The sequence below is a fragment of the Colossoma macropomum genome, unplaced genomic scaffold, assembly GCF_904425465.1.
Source record: "Colossoma macropomum unplaced genomic scaffold, Colossoma_macropomum, whole genome shotgun sequence".
In the NCBI taxonomy this organism is placed as follows: Eukaryota; Metazoa; Chordata; class Actinopteri; order Characiformes; family Serrasalmidae; genus Colossoma; species Colossoma macropomum.
Genome location: NW_023494804.1, coordinates 28,990,625 through 29,012,072, shown reverse-complemented (window position 1 = coordinate 29,012,072; position 21,448 = coordinate 28,990,625). Strand labels below are relative to the sequence as shown.

The 21,448-nt window shown below is 38.8% G+C and overlaps 2 protein-coding genes across 7 annotated transcripts; one reads left to right on the top strand and one right to left on the bottom strand.

Moving 5' to 3' along the window:
• Positions 1-986: 986 nt before the first annotated feature.
• Positions 987-6,967, top strand: smpd1 (sphingomyelin phosphodiesterase 1). The gene is made up of 6 exons (XM_036594325.1): positions 987-1,598; positions 2,532-3,307; positions 4,671-4,842; positions 5,101-5,177; positions 6,181-6,326; positions 6,474-6,967. The coding sequence occupies exons 1-6, from the start codon at positions 1,377-1,379 to the stop codon at positions 6,899-6,901; spliced, it is 1,821 nt and encodes a 606-aa protein (XP_036450218.1). The 5' UTR covers positions 987-1,376; the 3' UTR covers positions 6,902-6,967.
• Positions 6,968-9,039: 2,072 nt separating this feature from the next.
• On the bottom strand, positions 9,040-21,081 carry tpte (transmembrane phosphatase with tensin homology). Of its 6 annotated transcripts, none has more exons than XM_036594327.1 (20): positions 20,736-21,081; positions 20,470-20,546; positions 20,152-20,237; positions 18,854-18,931; positions 18,713-18,760; positions 18,359-18,520; positions 16,775-16,894; positions 15,198-15,297; positions 14,605-14,668; positions 14,441-14,505; positions 14,267-14,327; positions 14,097-14,178; positions 13,920-14,008; positions 11,798-11,859; positions 11,623-11,703; positions 11,436-11,541; positions 10,347-10,444; positions 10,115-10,210; positions 9,945-10,015; positions 9,040-9,820 (listed from the first exon to the last, which is right to left on the bottom strand). In XM_036594327.1, exons 3-20 carry the CDS (start codon positions 20,199-20,201, stop codon positions 9,718-9,720), a joined length of 1,536 nt encoding a protein of 511 aa, XP_036450220.1. In that variant the 5' UTR covers positions 20,202-20,237; positions 20,470-20,546; positions 20,736-21,081; the 3' UTR covers positions 9,040-9,717. The 6 variants fall into 6 exon arrangements, with proteins under 6 accessions (XP_036450220.1, XP_036450219.1, XP_036450221.1 ...); XM_036594326.1 differs by having other exon boundaries at positions 20,769-21,081; XM_036594328.1 differs by having other exon boundaries at positions 20,835-21,081.
• Positions 21,082-21,448: the final 367 nt, after the last annotated feature.

Sequence of the window (21,448 nt, the reverse complement as noted above, 5' to 3'; positions counted from 1 at the left end):
TCCAGAGGCAGTTTGTAACTCTGTAGTAAGTGATGCAAGAGAAGGTGGGTGATGTTAACGCAGATCCAGCAGGGCAGGAATTTCACTAATTGACTTGTGACAAAAGTGGCATCCTGTCCTACTGAGTATGACCTATTATACTGCCAGTGTTGGCCTATATAAATTTATCTGTTAGCAAGTGGTGTGGCTGAAACACAAGAATTCCATAATTAACCTCTTCAACTCCTTGAGACCACCATTGGTTCCAAAACACACTTCGTCATATTCTTCATAACTTTCATATTTCATAAGTTACATTCAAAAGGTGGGTGTTATATGAGAGCTGTAACTGTCTTCTTTCCAGTCAAATAGATGGGTAATGTAAATTTAAACCCTTATAATAGAAGAAGCTGAACTCACAATTTTTTTTTTTTTGTCTACTGAAAGCTGACCCATTTTTCCACAAATCTGGGCTATAAACTATAAACAGATGGTGTCTCTTCAGTGATATACTAAATTATTTTTATAAAATAATACAAAGAGCGTTTAAGATTTTTGGCTTTCATCAGCAAACTGTAAGCATATAGCAGTATGCGTATGATCATAAAACACATTTTCTGTTCATTTGAGGGGAGCTTTTACAAATAAATAAATGAATAAATTAAATAAAAATGTACATTTATTTCATGCAGTTACTGAATAATTCGCCTTACGATTTGGTCATGTACATTCAGATGGAAAAACCAAAATATAACCTGGAGAATAAGATTAAGAGGGGCGTCCACATACATCCATACATACCGCATAAATGCTTGGTATTTTAAACAGTCATTTCATGTCAATTTACTCGGTTTGAAAACTTCTGTACATGTTCTCTCTCTCTTTCTCACTCTCTCTCTCTCTCTGTGTGTGTGTGTGTGTGTGTGTGTGTGTGTGTTTAAAAAAAAGAAAACGAACCTTCTACCTACCGCGGGTCACGTGATAGCTCAGCTGACTCGGCCGGTCCATAAACGAAACTGCTGAACGTTATGGTGGTGTTGTTGTGGTGGAGGCGCCCCAGGAGGACGCCGCCGCCGCTGAAGAGTCTTTTTTCCTGTAACTTTTCTGATCATTCGGTGCTTCGTGTTTGACACAGACCTGCTGTGTTTATCGCAGTACCGCTGTGGAAGGACGGGCTGTGAACTGGTGGTCAGACGGCTTCCTGTTTGAACTGCAAGCACTGCAGTTAGTGTCGCCTCAGCTCAGCTCAGCTCAGCTCATCTCTCGACCAAGGAGACTTTTTACCCAGGACCTTTTTTAAAAACTGTTCACCGCGAACTGTTACAAATATCTGGGTGTTTAGCGAGAGGGACACCCACAGTTTTCAGTTTACCGCGGCCGTAGTTGGACTGTCCACCATGCCGTCAGTGCGGCTGACCGTTCTCTCCGTGTTTACTGTCATTAGCCTTGTTTTGTGGCTGGCTGCCCCGGGGACGTCGTATCCTCTTCAGGACGAGACGGACATCGCCGACCTGAGGGCTGTGAACCCCATAAACCATTTCCAGGTTCGGTTCAGCTGGCACAACATAAGCTGTCCGTTATGTAAAGCCCTCTTCACCATCGTGGACGTTGCCCTTTTGGTAAGTAAAGCAGCCCCTCTTACGTTCCTATGTGTTCTTATGTTGCAATAAGTCAAAGTAACCTACATCAGTAAGAGCTTATCAGAGCCTGCTGTTTGACGTAGAGCTAATACTGATAAAGTTCATGTAATGGCACTGTGACACATCACTGTTATATGGTATGTGTGCCTATTATCCTTCCTGCGTAATTCTGCTGTACACAAAAATGTCTTCTAAACATGATATAGCTTGTTTTTATTGGACTGTTCTGTTGGGATAATTATGTCACATAATACTACAGAAAGGGAGTCTTAAATATGCATCTGTTAACCAGATAGAATGTGCATTTTCGTAAAGAAACGTTTTTTTCAAAAACATCTTCAGTCTGAAGAATCCAGTGAAAGACATCAAAAGTGCATTAAAGATAGCTATAAGGTCTTGCATACCACGAGAAAAGTGCATAAAATAGAAGGCAAGAAATAAGAAACATACTGCTTGGCAACAGGCACCCCTATTTATGGACAATGTCCTATCAGTGTTTTATTTATGAAATGTATCACTAAAAATATTGTTAAAACTGAAAAAAACTATGTGGAAATGATATCGTGAGGTTTTTTTTTTTATTTCTGAAATATATTGCTAAAAATATTGTTAAAACTAAAATTATGTTGTTCAGCCATGATTTGACGCGTTGGTGGAACATTTTACGGAAATAAGAGGAGGTGCTGTTCAGTTTCACAGTTTGGGCAGCTGTGAAGACACAACATCACACTTTCTCAAAGCTGTTGTGTTTTTTTTTTTTTTTGTTTTGTTTTGTACCACTTTCCCACCCCCAAGATGAAATTGGTCTTAGAGTCGTAAATACTAGAATCTGTGTAGACATTATGTTTCAACAAAAAAGTAGAAAGTGTTAATATAACATTAACCTTTTTTTGCACATGATTTCCTCCTTAGAGTGACACGAACACAGAGTATGTGGCTCGTGCAGTTGGTGAAGCCTGCATTCATTTACACTTGGCGGAGGAAAAAGTGTGTCGAGAGATTACAGAGCTCTTCCGTGATGACTTCATCCGTGCCGTGCAGGAGTCTTTTCTCTGGCCCTCAGAGGCCTGTGGTGTACTGCTGGGACCCACTTGTGGTCATTTTGACATCTATGCTCCCTGGAACATCACCCTGCCCAAGGTCCCCAAACCTCCAGTGGTTCCTCCAACACCGCCCAAGCCCGGCTCACCTCAGAGCCGAGTGCTGTTCCTCACCGATATCCACTGGGATGCAGAGTACGCAGAGGGCAGCGCTGCTGACTGTAAAGAACCTTTATGCTGCAGGAACGAGTCTGGTCGGGCTAGTTGGAGGAGGCGTGGTGCAGGGCACTGGGGGACTTACAGTAAGTGTGACCTCCCTCTGCGTACAGTAGAAAACCTTCTTCAGAAATTAACCAAGGCAGGACCGTGGGATTGGGTCTACTGGACTGGAGACATCCCTGCACACAATGTTTGGTCCCAAACAAGGGCCCAGCAGCTGAATGAGCTAACCACCATCTCCAAGCTTGTCCGCAAGTACCTCGGACCCCAGGTTACTGTGTATCCAGCCGTGGGCAACCATGAGAGCACCCCAGTTAACAGCTTCCCTCCTCCATTTGTACATGGGAACCGGTCTTCTCATTGGCTGTATGACACCATGGCAGAGGAGTGGGCTCCCTGGCTGCCAGCTGAAGCGCTGAAGACCTTGCGGTAGGCACCATATAATCACTGTGTGTTTAGTGGAGTGCAACTGTCTGACTAGAATTTGCACTGCAGTTGGTTTTCTAGCTATAAATAAAGGGGAATTCCACCAGTTTTTTCACATTTTTTAAATAATTCAGTCATGAGGTGTATTCAGAGTGATTTGATGAGATATGGTGTATGGTGGTATTGTAAAGAAACCTACTGACTCTTTGGTATCTAAAATGATCCGTGTATGTACACATGTCTCCTGTGTTTATATGTAATTTTGAAAGTAGTAAAATAGGATTAAATCAAACTAATTAATCGATTTCTTAGGGGACTAGTTTCCCTCACACTGCCCTGTATGTGACTGCACTGACTCCATGATGAATGTAATTTAAAAAAGTTTTATGCCAGAATCTTATCTCAAAACTCTCGTAAAACAGTGCCTCAATGTATCTGTAACCATTTTATGTAATTATTTTTTTGAGAGGGAGCGTTAAAGGCATTAAGGCATTAAACATCTACAGATGTCTAGTTCCTGTTACTACCATGGTGAACAATAATGACTAAGTTAACATTTCTCATCAAACTATTCTAAATGAATTAGTTTACATCTTAATCATTTAATTATGCAGACATTTTTAACTATGTAATCATTGTCTAAAGTTAGATAAGGTTTCCTTTTGTCTAATAATAACATTTTTTGGTGAATTTTTGTCAGTTATTCCTTCCTCCCTAACAGTCTTGAGTTCAATTGAAGCTTGAATCTCAAGTACAATGAAGCAGAATGATCCTGCATATGACCACTTTGAGTTTTATCTTTTATTGTTTGCCACTGCTCTAGGGTGTTTATTGCAGCTGCATTGTGGAGAAGGGAAAAAAAAAAAAGAGATGCAATTTGGTGGTCATTCGGCTTCCTGTTTGAACTGCAAGACTTGCAGTTAGCCTGACATCACAGCCTGTGAACTGTCGACTGAGGAGAATTTTCTTTTTTAATCAGAGGTGCTTTTTAGGGGTTGTTTTAGAACATTTGACTGGTGGACTGGTCAGCCCAGTTGTGTAACAAAAGGGACACTGGGAGTTTCCCTGTTGCTGCAGAGAGACTCCCAACAAGTCCAATCAATGCAGATTCAGTGGAGACCAACAGTCAGAGCATGGGAGTTCAGTTTGTAGTTAACTTTCCTTGAAGCAATACGTAACCATTGAGTGCATAAATATTCAGTTATTATAAAAGTAAATAAAATATAATATTACTATAAAATAAAATATTATTATAAAAATCACATTATTTTCCAGTGAATTGCATCAACCAATTTTGAGTTTCATTCAACCTGTTCAGAAACAAGCTCAGCATCATTAATAAAATACCCACTGATTTTTTTATTAGGCGAGGAGGCTTCTACACGGCCCAGGTGCAGCCGGGTCTGAGAGTGGTGTCCCTGAATATGAACTTCTGCGCGAGGGAGAACTTCTGGCTGATGGTGAACTCTACAGACCCAGCAGGCCAGCTGCAGTGGCTTGTACACATCCTGCAGGAGGCTGAGAATAAAGGAGAGAAGGTAGAAAACTAGATCCTGTGCATAACACTAAACATTTAGTAAACATAAACTTTGAAGAAAACTGTCTGTGAATGATCCCACACAGTTATTGGCAGCTGTCATTTAAAGATGACGTTTTGAGTAGGAAATATCTTTGGGAAGTAAGAGTGGGCACCGAGTTATATTAAGCAGAAGAGGAAGAGACTACTATGGGTCAGTTTGTTGCTCTGCAGTAGCACATAGGATCTTTTCCAAAGTTCTGTACCCTTTTCTTCATAGGTGCACATCATTGGCCACATCCCCCCTGGACTCTGTCTGAGTAGCTGGAGCTGGAACTACTATCACATAGTGAACAGGTCAGTAACAAGCTAGACTTGGCACTAAAATGACTGAATCGTGCAGTTCACTGTGTACTGCATCTCCAACCCTCTGCTATATAATAAGCACATGACTTCTGAACCTCAGACCAAGGCGTTTACTTCCTTGTTGCAGTTCTCTTTGGCAGATTGGAGACCTTTTTCACTTGAACATGTCACTTTCAGATGAACTTTCAGATGATTCATTTCTGGGATTACTGACCTTCAGTTCTGCTGCTGGGGTGGTGCATATGATTCTGTGGTTAATTATTTCCCTTTTTTTTAGTGTTTCCTGTTTTTACACCTTTTGTTATGTCATTTTTAAGAGCCACTGTGACCAAAATTAAAAATGTAGCCATCGCTACATCAGCTGTAAGACTAAGAAAACTGCTTTTTTTGAAGGTTGTGCTGTTCCAAATGTGTTTATTTATTTCTTTTTTTAAGTAAATAAACTGTAGAAACTGTTTTCATATAATTACAACTGAGAACACGGATTACTCAAACAACAGAACTGACTCAGCAGAAGAGGAGGACTACAAGCTAACGCTAGAGCTAGTATGGTTATCTAGATACCTTATCTCAGTTTTGACTCCTTATTCTGGCTAAAAAGGGTTAAAGCTTGTCTCTGGCATCCATTCTTTGCTGAACAAAGACAACATTTGTTGTTTTCTTAATTATTTTGTCAGATGACCAAGGTAAGAGGTACAGTAATGCCAGTTTGTCTGTATTTACTAGCCCATAGATCAGAGAGCAGTTTAGCTATTGGTATTGGTTAATGCAACAGGGATTCCCAGTGTTTATTTGTGTAATGCATTTTGGGAATTATGAGAACATTGGTGAATGAAAACGATATAAAATCATGAATTTTGTCAAACCAATAGGGCTGAGGGATATAACGCTGCAATACAGGACAATGCATAACACAACAAACAACAATGAACTCTAGGTTTAAGCTGTTATTCCCCCTTTTTTAAAATTTATTTATTCTTTTTCTCTATACTAGGTATGAAAGTACTATAACCGGGCAGTTTTTTGGACACACACACCTTGATGAATTTCAGATGTTTTATGATGAGGAGACGATGACTCGCCCTGTGGGTGTGGCTTACATTGCTCCAAGCGTTACCACCTACATTAACCTGAATCCAGGTATGGCTTTTGCATGATGCATGCTCTGAAAGGCCCTTCAGTTTTGTTTTGTTTTTTTTTTTAATTTATTTTTTATGTATGTGCATGTTTAGACATGCATATAAGAGAGGATTCTAATTTTTAATTTTTTTTTGTATCTCTTGCTAGGATATCGTGTGTACTATGTTGATGGTAACTACCCTGGCAGCAGTCGCCTTGTCTTGGATCACGAGACCTTCATCCTCAACCTCACTTTGGCTAATGGTTATGAGGATGTTTCAGGACGGCTTTCCAAGCCTGTTTCAGACCCAGCCTGGACACTGCTGTATCGGGCCTCTCAGGCCTATGGCTTGTCCACGCTGTTCCCCTCCAACTGGGACGCTTTGATTCGAGTCTTTCTTAATGATGATAGAGTCTTTCAGCAATTTTGGTACTTCAGACACAAAGGCCATGTGTCTGAGCCCTGCAAAGAAACATGTAAAAGCACGCTGATCTGCTTCCTACACAGTGGCCGCTATGACCTGCTGCAGCAGTGTGATCTACTGTCCCGAGCCAAAGGACAAAGAGTACGTTCTGTCAGGAAGACCCTGTGTTGATTAGACAAATTCGAGCTTGCTGAATTGAAGCAGTCCACAGCAAGTATTAAAGAGGTTACTGATGAATTGGTGATTTGTGTTTTTTAATAAGAAGAGAAACTCAGTAAGCTGGTATTTTGTGGTTTTTTGGTATGTTTGAGCATTTTTGACTTGTTAGCCAAAGATTATCTGTCTCTTTGGTATTACTGTGCACATTTGCCTAAATGCTTTAACGCTTGCCATTTAATTATTAAATGCCAGTCTGTATTGGGTTAACATACCTCAGGGTGTTATCGTAATGAATGAAACCAAGTAATTCTAATCATTGCTGTCATACATATATAGGTAGTAGGCTGATGCAAACAATGTTTGCAGAAGAATAATTTAAAAGGCAAAGTATACTTCACTTTAAAGAGAAAACCGCAAATTGAGACAGGCTGTGGAAGTTATGTAAAGGTCATGGTATGGATACTGTTCTCTCCTACACATTCATCCTGCCTCCATGGAGAGTGCCTCTTGTTTCCTCTTGGAGTGGAGTGATATGATGTGGACTGTTCATTTGCACAATCCTATTGCTTTTATGACTGTGTTCACTATATCACTAGTACTCATTTAGGCCAGACTTTTACTGTAAACAGTAGAATATTTTCACACATTGCACAATATAGAACTTCCTTTATTGCTTAGTGTTGGTCTAACCCTTTATACAGTCATGTCTATGTTCTCTGAATGTGTGAACAGATGTAGGAAAGTCCATTCCCTCTACAGTTTGTTCTGTAACAAAGCACTCAGTTGAGTGAGTGATGAAATGCTGATTTCACTGGTGTAGATTTTGAATGTTGATTGCCACTGGTGTAGATTTTGAATGTTGATTTAACTAGTGTATATTTGGAATGAATGATTAAATTAAATTTTGCCATTCAGCACTTCACTTGCCATTTTCTTGCTTGCTTTTATAGGGTTTCAATATGTTTCTTAATAAGATGAATGGATGAGTCTCCTATTGGGTAGTCGCTCCATACAAGGTCTGCAATTCCAGCAAGAAGGGTGAATGCCCTGCACATTTCTGCACACCTGAAACTGTGTTGGAGAGGATGTTGATTGGCCATAGACCTAACAGGCAAAAAATCCCATGGGTTACAGTACTGTGCAAAAATCCACCCATCAATTTCCCATCAGTACAGCCAATTAAAAAAGTTATTCATCAGGAAGAACGCAGAATACAAAAAACTACACAGAAGCCTACCAACTATATATTATATATTTTTTATTTTTAGTATTTAGTGTGTTCACCCTTTGACTTTATTACAGCTTTCATTCTTTTCGGCAGACTTGCTTCAAAAAATTCTGCAGGTATAAATTGCCACACTTCCAAAGTTCAGTTTTAGAAGTTGGTTGTATTTTCTTCTTCTCACAAAAAGTGGCCAGTCCATGGTTCCGAGACCAGCAGCTTCTTGATTGCTATACATCCTTTCAGGCTCATAGTGTTGTCTTGCCAGAGTGGAAGGATGGACAGGAAAGCATGGATGTTTTCAGAAAGAACATGTCTCTTTCCTCTCTCTCTCAAAGATGAAAACATCAAGTACTGTTTATCTGATGGTGACAGTATTGGTGGTCTACTAGGTCCCATTTTTAGAAACTTTTTTCCACTTATTTTCCATTTTCCTTTACTTATGCAAATAGATTGTTATTTTAAGTAATGACAGAAATATCGTCTGAAAAATGAATAACTTCTTAATGGCTGTTTTACTGGGAATATAATAAATGAAGGGTGGTCTTTGACTTTTGCACACTACTTGGTTGCTCTCAAACACATCCACATTTAATATGGAAAGAGGCCACAAGGGGTCAGTAGTACACAATGATATCCAGAGCATACACACTTCAGTCATAAACAAATGCAATCATCAACATTAATGTAGTACAATTTGATTATTGGAGATTTACACATTAGAAGGTTTTAAACTTTCCATATCTGAGTATGTGGTCTGTTTAGTGTAGGCCTTAAAGCCTCTGCAGTGTTTTTGAGAAGTACCAAGTCAAAGTCACCTATTTAACCATAGTTTTTGGAAATTCTTACATGAAGCAGTTCCTTCTCATCCTGCCCTCTTCAAGAAAAATGAAAATTTTCTACAGTGACATGATTGTTTATTCCAAAACATCTCGGAGTATAACAACAGAAGTAAAGTTTCTGCACACGTCCTTTATTCATCTCTCGATCCCTTATCCATAGTGGGCAGGTTTAATATTTTTTCCTTTGCAGTAGACTCGACCTTAAAAGTTCACTACTTTGTAGATACTATGCAGTGGGTAAGTGTAAGGAAAATTAACATAATTGAGGCCTATTAGGATAAAGCCCACATTTGATAATTTATATAAAACTTGAGAGCATCTTTGAAATCTGGAGGTAAGGTCTAGTAAAAATACTGGTCCTCAATAATGAGTTACACCTGGATTATGAACACTACTGCAATATTTTGTGCAACGGGAGAACACGTCTGCTATACCTGTGCTCTAGAACATGGCGTCCTTTTGATTCCCTTTGAAATTTTCCCTTTTTTAAACAAGACGTAAACAAAATTACATTATCGTGGCCTATGCATGGCTCAGAGAAAAGTCTTTACAGTAAGGAGAGGGTATGGGAATGCAGTTACAATAAGGCTATGGCTCTGGGCCCCACCATACGGTCCACATTTCTGCTCCCAGCACTCCAGAACCAAGCCATTAAAACTGTGAATACCTTTTACAAGAGAACTGCAATCTATAGGTGAGCCAAAATGTGGACCATCTGCTGAGCTTCAGGAACTGGGCTGTGGTGATTTCTACATAAGCTCTCCTCATGGGTCACTAAATGACACAGTCACTCCAAAGTCCTCCTTGTAGATGTCCCAGGTTTTGGACTTATGTGGGTTGTCCAGTTCCTCCCTTGATAGATACAGCCTGTGTTAAGATGAGAACATTAGAAAACATGAAGAAAAAACAAGTAGTTTCAGATTCTGATGACGGAAATCAGGCAGTAAACAAACGCCTCAGTAAAAACTGATTAGAGAAAAAAAAGCCTCACCTGTTGTTCTCTATAAATGAAGTGTTGAACCAGAAATAGAACGGACAGTCCTCATATCCCTTTGGAAGACCCTGGGCAGATAGAAGAGAAAAAGTTGGGCAACACAGACAGGAAAAAGGGTTAGTTAAATTAAAACCCTCCTTACATTATAATGGAATGAGATGACTTACAGCACTGGATTCAAACATGACCTTCACATCTCCACAAACCACTGGTCCCTCCTGTAAACTGATCACCACTGCATTGCTTTCAACATCTGGGAACAGCTGGTAAAATATATAATAAATGAATGTCCACTCTGAAGTGTAAAATGTAACAAAAAGGAACATATAAGACAAACATCTGAAAGACCCTTTATATCCAATACAATGTCAATTACATGTCTTTAATGGCTGTGCTTACCACACAGTTTTCCTGCTTGGCACAGACACACTGGAACACCTGCTCCTTCTTCACTATGATCCGCACCTTCAGATCACTGCCATTGCCTTTTCCCACACCTGCACAACAACAAAGCAATGCACTAATTTGCTAATTCCACAGCAGGAACCTTGAACAAGCACTACTGTTCTGTAGCTTGGAATCACTATTTTCAGTAAAATAAAACCAATTTATTTAGTTTTTTTATTTAGGTCAATCTTTTGTTGCATATCCCTCCTTTTGGATGACTTGGCTTGAATCCAGAATGCCAAGTATGTAAACAGCTACAAATTATTGCAGAATATTATTTATCAGTTAATATTTTGTTTTTCCCCCCAAACACTTCAAATACTGGTTAAAAAAACCTACAAGTCTAGTCCTGGTTGTAAATTCTAGTTTATATTTCAATCATTATACTATTCCAGCCTTTCTGTTATCATGTGATGTTACCGTGTGATAACGTGACCTACTTTACTTCATAATTCTGTGATTTTTCAGGCTAGATTTATGACACAATCAGAGCGAATACATAATTCTCCTTCAGTATCCAATCCAGCATTTTCTGTTGATATTGCACTGATACTGATAGCCAGTACTGATCGCTGCCATCTCTACATTTAAGTACATTCACTCTTAAGTGACCTTTGATATTGATATCTCCATTAAAAATGTCATATCCTGTGCCTTATACGTTTTAATGACTTAATACAGAATTTTACCATCTCTAGCCCATCAGAGCCATGACAGCACAGCTGTGGACGAATAATGTACTGAATCTTTGACACAGATTTCAGCTTGTAGTTGTACTATAGGTATGATGCTTGGAGAAAAATGCTGATTGGCTGCCACATGTCAAAACTGGCCTCCAATTACATGAATCCATTTCCAAATCTGTTACTGAGCTTTTTTTTAAAGCACACTGACCAATTTACTATAATTCTATGCAGGTCAAGGGCCCCTTGATAATCACTAATTCATTCTTAGTGAAAAGTGATGGCCAAATTTTGAACAGTCACATTATGCAGTGATATGAATAGAACTCAGTTGTGCTGTCTAGTGCTGTGTGAATACCTGTTATAGAGTGAATGCGCAAACTCTTTATTTTCAGGCTCTTCGGGGGAGGCAGCTGCCGGTCGTAATTGCTCTTCATGATCTCATAGTACCCAACGTATCTGCTCTACAATTACAGGAAGAGAACCTGTCAAACTAACTCTGTTTGTGAAAACAGTCACAGCTCACAGAAGTCAGCATGACTCACCTGAGACGGAGTTTCAACTCCTTGAAACTTTGAGCTCATGCTTTTGTCAGTGCGTCTCTCCCCAAAGTAGTCCAGGCTGTCCTGCAGAACACAGCAAGAAAAAAGGGACATTGAAGAGCAGCTCTGACACTCCGACTATACTGACTATATTTTCATCTTTATAGAAGTTCAGTACCTGTGCACTCTCAAACTGATCGCTATCAATCAGCCATGTACACACCATCGTCCCTGTACGTCCTGTCAGAAGAAAGGCAGAAAAGTTCTCAACCTGACTTGCCTCAGTCACTGCAAATATGAAACACGAAGGCTAATCATTTCAAGCTACGATTTAGATAAACATTAAATGCTGCTAATTAGCCAAACATGGTGGTTGTCTGAAGATTACTTTCTTAGTTTGGCACCTGAGCTACAAGACGACAAGGTTAGGAATGTGCAAACTGCATGACAATCATCACCACATACTTGCCTCAAAGCACTTTGAATTGTTGAGTAATCTTAATTAGACTTGCCCATGAGATTTCTGTCATTGTTTGACTACGATGATCATAGCACATAATTCATTGGTCACAATTATTTTTGACAGTTGTAATTAGTTTTCATTATTATTTGTGTATGTCGCAACAAACAATGTGAATTCATGGAAATAAAGAAAGAAAATGCATTTATTAGGAGGAGTTATGGATATTACAAAAAAAACAACGGTCCTAACACATGTTTACAGGGCAGCGGCGAGCAATATTTGTTTACTTGAGCTGTTTTTGTTGTCTGTTGGGAGCTACAAAGTACTGACAGCTAGGGAGCTTAGTAAATACTTAGTAGTTAATTTGGTCATCTTAGGCTTGTTTTTTAATATTTGCATGCAAAGAATGGAAAAAAATGTTAATTGCAAATATTTGTATGGCCATTAATAATCAGCTAAAATTTCATTTTTATAAATAACAGTAGGTCATTTCGTGTCAAAAACCACACAAGCAAGTCTACTTAAGATTAACTGATCCAAAGTCAAGTGTGTGATGATTTATGCATGCAGTTTGTACGAAGCTAACACAGTGGCTATATAATCTTCCATTGTTAGTGTAGTTACCAGAACCTGAAGCAAACTTCAGACACCAGCATGTCTTGGCTGATTATATTCTGGGTAAGGGGAAAACTGTGTACATTTTACTTGGCCAAACTATCACTGTAAAGGGGACAAGTTATCCTTCAGCCTTCTAAATAAACATTCAGAACCAAATTCATGAAAGTTTGTTGTATACTTCTAAAGAAATTCAACTGTTTTTATTCAAGTACATATAAAATTTGAATTGTACCTCTATCAGAGGTCATCTGGACTGTTACAGCTGGACCAGAGCATGGCTATATATGTGTGTACCACAACACAGGAAGGAAAAATATAGCATGGCAACTTGTCAGCAGTCAGACAGGACTATAGGTTTGCACTCAGAGAGCAATTCAGAACTTATTTAAGTTAGCTAGTTCGCTATAGCCCCACTGGAAGCAGTGACAGTTTTGATGATGTTTTACTGCACTGCTCAAGCCCAGCAAAGTGGCAATGTGCACCCGGCCTCGTGGTGAATGAAGCGCAAAACACTTATCATCTGAATGCCCCATAACTATTTCGGTGGACACTCAGTAGAAACAGAAAACCCTAGCTGAGGTAGGCTGTTTGGAAATGAGCTAACACTGCTTTAGCTGATAGAAAGAGAGCTCGTTTTATTACAAATTTGTTTCAGCTCAGCAGAGTTGAAATATTTTGAGGGAAATTCATTTTTCCATTCATACACTGAGCTCATAGATTCCAGTGCATGTTTCCTTCTTGTACTGCAGTTGCTGCCATGTATGTCTCTTCTATCACTTCCAATGTGAACTTTGGTTAAAAAATACATGGTTTTCTTACTGCTTAAGAATTAACCCTGAAAATGTAATTGTGTTATTAGACTCTGCCATATTAAACTGTTAACTGTTAATTAAGTGTGGAAGCGGATGGTTTTGGATAGACCGTTCCTATTCAAAATATGTTTGATAAGGTTGAGATAGTGGATGAGAGTGACTGAGTAGGAGAGTCATGCCGTGATTCTCGGGAGACGGGTCCTCTCTCCGTTTGGAACTTGGCCAAAAATGTCACTACTGCGCCTCTTCCTCACTTTTCAAATGATGCAGCACATTGTGACATTAAAAAAATACCCAACAATGTGTCTGTTCCTCTTTAAGGACTGACTTATGCTGAACTCTGACAGCCAAATAAATGTTTCTAGATCACATGACCTGAATGATTTTAGCGTAAACACTAGCATCACCTTTTCCTCCTTTGCAGTGAATGGCTATGATGTTGAGCGGGTCTGCAGCCATCCACTCCCTCACACTGGCAGTGTAGCTCAGCATGTCCCTGAGAGCAACACAACCCATAACCACACTGCAAAAACCACAACATGTGAATCATTAAGTCATTTGAAAAAGTGATACTCATTACTTACTCTAATGATGGAACATTATGGTCATCAATCAGCACACGTTCCACTCTGTAATGGAAGAACACTGGATCGTAGCCTTTCTCACCTTAAAAAAGACAAAGATTGTGCTCAGTGCTACTCATTAGCACACACTAGTAACACACATCCAAAGCAAAGCAACAAAGCTCACTTACTGCAGAGATTGTAAACTCTGTAATGATCTGGATGCTTTGTGTCCAGGAATCTGGCAACTTCCTAAAAAGAAGGTCACTTTTATAATTGATGCAAATCATAGAATTGTTAAATGAGCATCTATTTTTCTAAACCACCTCATCAACTAAGCTGATTATCAACTAAACTTTGTTTACTTTGATGGGGTTCCTGTAGAGTGCCTGCTTTCCTGATGAAGGGAAGGACATGGCAATAACTCTGTCTGAAAAGAGAATTAATTGTTAACCATAGAGGCAGATTTAAGCATAAAGAGAGATCCCTTATTATAAAACATGTAAAGCAATACATGCAGAATTCCAACCTGTGACATAAGTAAGATCCAAATCAAATCCATCCTTCTGGTACCGCCTTTTGTTCTCAGATACCTGTGAGATTCACAAATACTACAGTGAGCGTGCAAACAGTGATAGGGTGCAAAAATGCATCTGAAATGATGACTCAACTACATGTTAAAATGTAATGATAACAACATTCAACATTCGCTGTTGTCAGACCAAAACCTTGTATCTCCAAAATGGCAACTTTACAGGAGAAGGAAAAAACATACTTTACTTTTAATGCAAGTCAATGGAGACTTTTTCCCCAAGGCATTTATGGCCAATTCTATTGGTCCATTCATCATGAATTTTACACACATTGTAAACACCAACAAAAATGACAAAAATGATGATACAAGATTTTGTTCCGACAGGAGCCATATATTGTCTATATTCCCTTTCTTTATAAATAGTTCATTCAGTCACATTTGTGTATTTGGCATGTTTCTAAAATTAATTTGGAATTGTGCCAAAATAACTAAATCGAATCATGGCGAAATGTGAGATTTCATGGCGCAATAAAACGTTTTCTAAAAAATCATAATGGAATTGAAAGAAGCAAATTTCTAATCCTCACCATTCTTCTGGTGACCTTCTCCAGCTCCCTCTTTTGAGAGGCCAGGCGAAAGACACGTACCAGGATAATTATTCTCAAAGCCCTCAGGATGCTTACTAACCTGTTGACAGTAGACAAAATGGGCCATGTTCATCAAAAGGCATGCACTGCTAAAATATATGATGTCATCTTATTAGACAGCACTGAGAAACAGCAGATAAAACATCATATTGCAATTACACTGCAACACATCATGGTTGCAGTGTGCCTTGCAGTGTATTAAAACTCACTGGTGAATGTTAATGATGAATCGTGACTAAAATTAATAAGGTTGCACCAATCTTTGTCCTTTCCTGATACCAATTCCAGCACCTAAACTCAGGTGTTTCATGGGAAAAACTCCAGCAACACTGCAGTGTCTGATCCACTTGTACCAGAGGAACACACACTAACATGTCACCACCAGGTCAGTGTCACTGAAGTGCTGAGAATGATCCAGCACCCAAATAATACGTGAACGAGTATCCGGTTCACCTGTAAATTCATTCACTGGTTAATTCATTCAGAGTTTGCTGTGAAATGGTTCATTGTAGAGAAACTTGCTGACTCATATTTACTTTACAGAGGTGCTGATAGGAACCAGGGGTCTCTGCAACACAAATACAGCCACTTCATTTACTATCCAAAACCACCAGTGAACCTACCTGTGTTTTCTAAATTTTATAATGCATGTATTACGTAATGCAATAATGGTAAAATACTGGTAAATCTAAAAAGGGATGTTTTCCCTGGGGACTATTTGGCCTCACCACACCCTGCACCTCTCTGCCATGAATGGATTTAAAAAATATGTTTAAGACCGAAACCTTATGGCAAACTTATCATAAAACAATTTCTCATGCATCAGGCAACATATTCATAACCATTTTTCATATAACCACAACTTTCTGTGAGGGAGCTTTAAAAAGCATTAAATGCTTGAGACATCTGGTTCCTATCACAGCCACTGTAAACAATTCTGACTCTGCAAGTTTCTCTAGAATAAAGAATTTCATATCAAACCACTCTGAATGACGTTTACATATTAATGTTTGAGTTATGCTTGAAGGCTCTTGCATTTCAGAGTAGCAATGTATAAGATAACAACTTACTTATTCCCAAAAATAAGCAAAACCTTTTCTGTTAAAACGTAAAAATCTGTGTTTCATTGAATTTTTGGTCCATACATGTTCTCCATTTTCCAGTGAAACACATCGAATACCCAAATAGTAATTTCAGTATTCGAATACTGGCACAATGAACACACAGTACTTAAGTATCCGTGCACATCCCTAGTCCTCCCCATTGATGAACTTGGTACAGGGGGGCTAACAAATTATGCTGAGAAGCAGATGGACTGCAGTCTGTAATTGTAGAACTACAAAGTGCTCTTATCTGGTAAAAGGAGCTTATAAAATGAATAATGAGTGTAGATACAAGGTAAGTGTACCTAATAAAGTGGTCAATGAGTGTACTATAGGCAAAGCAAACACCATTTTGCTGATCAAAACAAAACTTCTGTAAAGTTAACGCAAAACCATGAATATTTTAAACGGCACCTGGGAATTAGGTCTGCCCCGGAGAAACTGCTGAATGTATAGACCACGGTGACAACCAGAGTGATGATCACGATGCATGCATCCATGATGTTCAGCTTGGAGCTGAAGTACACCTTGAATCTGAAACATGAGGAGGAGAGAGTTGTTAAACAATAAGCTATGTCATTAAGCTTCTGCCAGGAGTGGCATTTTAGAGGGAAACCACACAAAACTATATATATTCCCATCTATTACATATATATATATATATATATATATATATATATATATATATATATATATATATATATATATATATCCATTTTAGATTGGAAACCACATAAACAAGCATATTTGAGATTGTTAAACTGCTCAACACAGTTTCAGGGAAGTATGTGATTATTTGGGAATGCAGTTTGCACAATGCTGACCACTTCCAATAAGAAGCCAAAGTTAGACAACAAACATGTCTTGCTTAATTGAGCCCCTCCAATTAATTGGATAGTCATTTCATTTTCTCCTTTATTTTGTACAAAGCCAAACTATGCTTCATTTGCATTTTAGCAACCCCTGTATATTAAATACAGAGCAAATCATGCTTATATGATTTTTACAAAAATGTCACAGATACTGTTTTTCATTGCAAGGGCTCATTACTGGCTACAGTTGGGATGAGGAAAAATAAAATGGTAAATGTAATTTGGCTGAACCAGCGCTTTCAATTCAGACTAAAAAGGATTTTTTTAAAGAATGCGCTATATTCAGTTTGCATAACCGGGTCAACGTAAACGGCTTACAGAACTGTCAGACAAACGTGTCACTCTGGGGGAAAGGAAACTGCTGCTAAAACAGCATTTCCTGCCACAACCGTAAATTATACTCATCAGGAATGTAAAACGACTGTCTTTCTGACTAAGCTGCGTTCTCATTTCCTGCACAGTATTAAATGAGGCCATATTCATATGTTGACGTATGTAAAACAGAATACAACCTAAGCTGATTGCACACAGATCCAGCAAGTTAAAGAGGAATTCCACACATTTTTCAAATCAGAAAGTCAGAATTGTTCAGTGATAGACATAGCAAGCAGACATCCAAAGCATTTAATACCTCGAAAAGCTACAACACAAAATGTATTTCATGACATTGTTTGCTGGTAGTTTTGGCCTAAAATGTAGCTTTTAAAAATATATTCATGGCAGAGACGTAAATGCAAGGAGTTATAAGATGTAATAGTACCCAAAGTAAAGTTTTTTTTTCCAGATTTACCATTTTTTTCACTTTCAACATTACATATACAAACTCATATGTACAAGTGTAGGTTCACTTGGCCTTTTGGATAGCAAAATAAAATGGCATTCACATTGTAGACATCCGGTTCCTATCACCACCAATGTAAAGATAATCTGAACTGGTAAGCTTCTTTACAATTAATTTCACATCAAACCTATCTGCATGCCTTTTTTACAACTCTGTGTACAAATGTTTAAAAAGTGGTGCAATTCTCCTTTGAATCAGACCCATCATAAACCAGGAACAAGATAAAAAGCACCTGCAGAACTAACAGAACTGCATCTGTACTCTGCCATGTTCTGTCTCACTAACCCTTCTACATAGATCCTCAGCAGCACATCAATGACGAAGAAGAAGGAGATGACCAGCGAGATGGCCTCCAGAGGGGTTCTCACTGCGGAAGAGTCTCCCGGGAGGGACAGGTCAACAATGACCAGGACAATGTCCACTATAATGAGCACCACTCCAAAGACACTGGAGAGAAGACAGTAATGCGTCAACTTATTTCATATTCCAGACAGAATGTGCATTTTTTACAAACTACAGCTGAAATTAGGATGTTCAGTAACATAAAAGTCACTGTAATAAAACTGTGCTGGTACTCAAATGATCAGGGAAGGGAGTTTAACTACTGAATCACAGTGACAGCAGAATATAAGCGCTCACCGAAACCCAAAGGACATCACAAAAGGAGCTATTCTTTTCCTAATGCGACTGCAAGACAAACAGAGGACAGTGAGTAAAGAGAATTAGAGTCTGACTCATTACATTTGTTCTATTCTCTATTGTGTTTGTTGTAGCTCTTACTAGTACAGCGTGTCTGGTTCATAACTTCCCTCTTTGCCATCATCGATCTGGACCTGAGCTTCTTCCATCATGCCGTTCCTAGAGAAAGAGCGAGAGATAAAGATACAGCGGGAGAGAAACGGTTAGTAATTCATTACATATAACTGCTCACTCCCTGTACTGTTGATTATATGTCCAAAAGTTTTCAGACACCCTTTCTAACTAGCATGCTGTTCAGCTTGTAAAAGCTTTATAGAAAAGCACTGGGATGCTTTGGAGAAACCACACATGATCCATGCCCAATGCCAAGCCTCACCTAGAGGGGTTTAAAGCCCCCCAGCACTGGGTTGTGAAGCAGCAGAACATTTTTCTGGAAGGATGGAGCTGCATCCAATAGTTTTGGGGTGTGTTAGAGTGGCATTTGTGATCCAGAACTGATCATCCAACATCAGTACCTGACCTCACTAATGCTTTTGTAGTTGAATGCAGCCAAATCCTCATAGCAAAGTTCCACTATCTAGTGCAGAGCTTTCCCAGAAGAGTTAAGCTGGGACAAACTCCCTGTTAATACCCTTAAGTTCAGAGGAAACACTAAATAAGCAGGTGTTTAGAAACTTTTGGACATACAGTGTATCTGGAACAACCCAGAACACCAAGATTTTCAATGAAGAGTCCAATTTTACATGTGAAAAAGCAAAAGTGACCTACAACTGTTTATCATTCCCTTATCTGTATCGCGGTCAGGATAAAACCTTGTGTCTCCATTTTGTATTTTTTGTGTATAATTTGAAAACAGGAGCTGCGCTTTATGTTGTATGAACATTAATGGTGAATGGACCAACAGAAATGCTCCAAAATTACTTTTCAGAAAATCTTTTTACTTTAACTTTCATTATAAGTTAAGGAAACTTCTAAAATGTCACTATTTTGGAGATACAAGGTTTTGTTCAGACAGTGCTGAAATGTAAACATGCACTTCGGTAGAATCTGATTCACTCAAAAAATAAATAAATAAATAAGAAATAAATATATAAAGAAAGAAAGAAAGAAAGAACCCTATATGGAGCTCCATGATTTCATTTGTGTGCTTTTTCTGTTTAGATTTATGCTTATTATGATTGTTCGGTGAAAAGACTTAGTGATCTAGGGGTGCAGTGCATGTGAAAAACGTCTTTTTTTTGTAATTTTCACAGATACATATTTAAGCAACATGTATAAGAGAAAAAACACCTGATTTGACTGCCTAAGTGCCGCAGAAAGGGTAAAGGTCATTAGTGCTGGTTAGACTGAAGTCATTTCTTTGAATGTTATTCACTCACCCATTAACATCTTTGGAATCCAACCCAGGGTGAAAATGCACAGAGGACATTTTTAAGAGATTTTTTGTTTTTACTCGTCTCCTGCTCTGTTCCATGAGAAGAAAAGCAACAGTTACCCCTAACTTTACATGTGATTTAGTGTTTCGGCTGATAGATCTGACAAAAAAAGGACTGTTGAAGGAAAGGGATCTGTGAGATCTCTGCCCTACTTGTGGTGAGCACTAGTCCCTCATTCACCATCACAGAGTGCACAAACTAAAACAGAACACCAACAAATATCCAGCTCACCAGCTTCTTAAGCCTGAGACATATCTTTACCTTAAAATTCTCCTAACAGAGCTTCTTGATCTTGTTCAAAAACTCAGCAGTGCTGAACTGTGGAGGGGGCTGGGGGCCTGTGAGGAGAATAAAAAAAAACATGCATCTTTTCCCTCGAATCTCCCAATGCAAGCAAATGCTAACGATTTGAACGATTTCACAGCATATATCTTAAGTTAGTGATCTAAAGAGTGCTCAAAAGGCTTAAAATCCTAGCCTTAAACGCAAATCTTCATATTACCCAAAGGTTTTTTGTACAGACTTACACTAAAATAGTGCGACGGCAGATTGATACAAACCAGGCAGCATCCGCGGAAGGTTACAATATTTTCCTCCGTTTGTTTTCTTAGCCTTCTGTGTCGTACCTTCTGTCTTCTGGTCGTCAAGAATGTTTAGTCGTCCCAGTCCTGCATTCCTCAGTGCTTTCTTTGTGTCCTGCTTTATTTCACCGTTTCTTTACGAGCTTATGCTCTTCTGACTGTCTCGTGACTCTCGGGATACTGAGGAAAATGGTTCAAAGGTTCATAGCGCTATTTTCTTCCTTCTATCCACACTCATCCGCCCATTCCCTGCAAACGTAGCGGATTTTTTTACTTCCTCGTGTCCTGCACGCCCCCCCACCACCACCACACACCAAACCAGCGCACAGCGGCTCCACATGTGGCTCACTTTCTCTGTATGCAGTTAGCAACAGCTGAGAGAAATGATTTAAGCTGAAAATTAAATAGAAATATTTAAATCTTAACATTTTAGCTCAAATTGTGCAACACGTCTCTCTCAGTCACACATGACAGAATTACTAAACTCCCTTGAAATTGATCAACAGCCGCTGTATTACAATTACAAATTTTTACAATGATAACGCATATTTTCCAGTCCGTAATTCACTGTAACATCATATGCTCTGAAGAAAAATGAATGCCAAAATATTCTGTCTGGAGATATTTTAAAGAAAATGAGAAACTAAAAATGCTTTTTT

Excerpts from the sequence above, each read along its gene's own strand:
- smpd1 (XM_036594325.1), top strand. The coding sequence starts at position 1,377 with ATGCCGTCAGTGCGGCTGACCGTTCTCTCCGTGTTTACTGTCATTAGC. Across the intron at positions 1,599-2,531 it reads TCGTGGACGTTGCCCTTTTG|AGTGACACGAACACAGAGTA; the intron begins GTAAGTAAAGCA and ends TTTCCTCCTTAG. Across the intron at positions 6,327-6,473 it reads CTACATTAACCTGAATCCAG|GATATCGTGTGTACTATGTT; the intron begins GTATGGCTTTTG and ends ATCTCTTGCTAG.
- tpte (XM_036594327.1), bottom strand. The coding sequence starts at position 20,201 with ATGTCCTCTGTGCATTTTCACCCTGGGTTGGATTCCAAAGATGTTAAT. Across the intron at positions 14,328-14,440 it reads TCTACAGGAACCCCATCAAA|GAAGTTGCCAGATTCCTGGA; the intron begins GTAAACAAAGTT and ends CCTTCTTTTTAG. Across the intron at positions 11,704-11,797 it reads ATCAGTTTGAGAGTGCACAG|GACAGCCTGGACTACTTTGG; the intron begins GTACTGAACTTC and ends TGTGTTCTGCAG.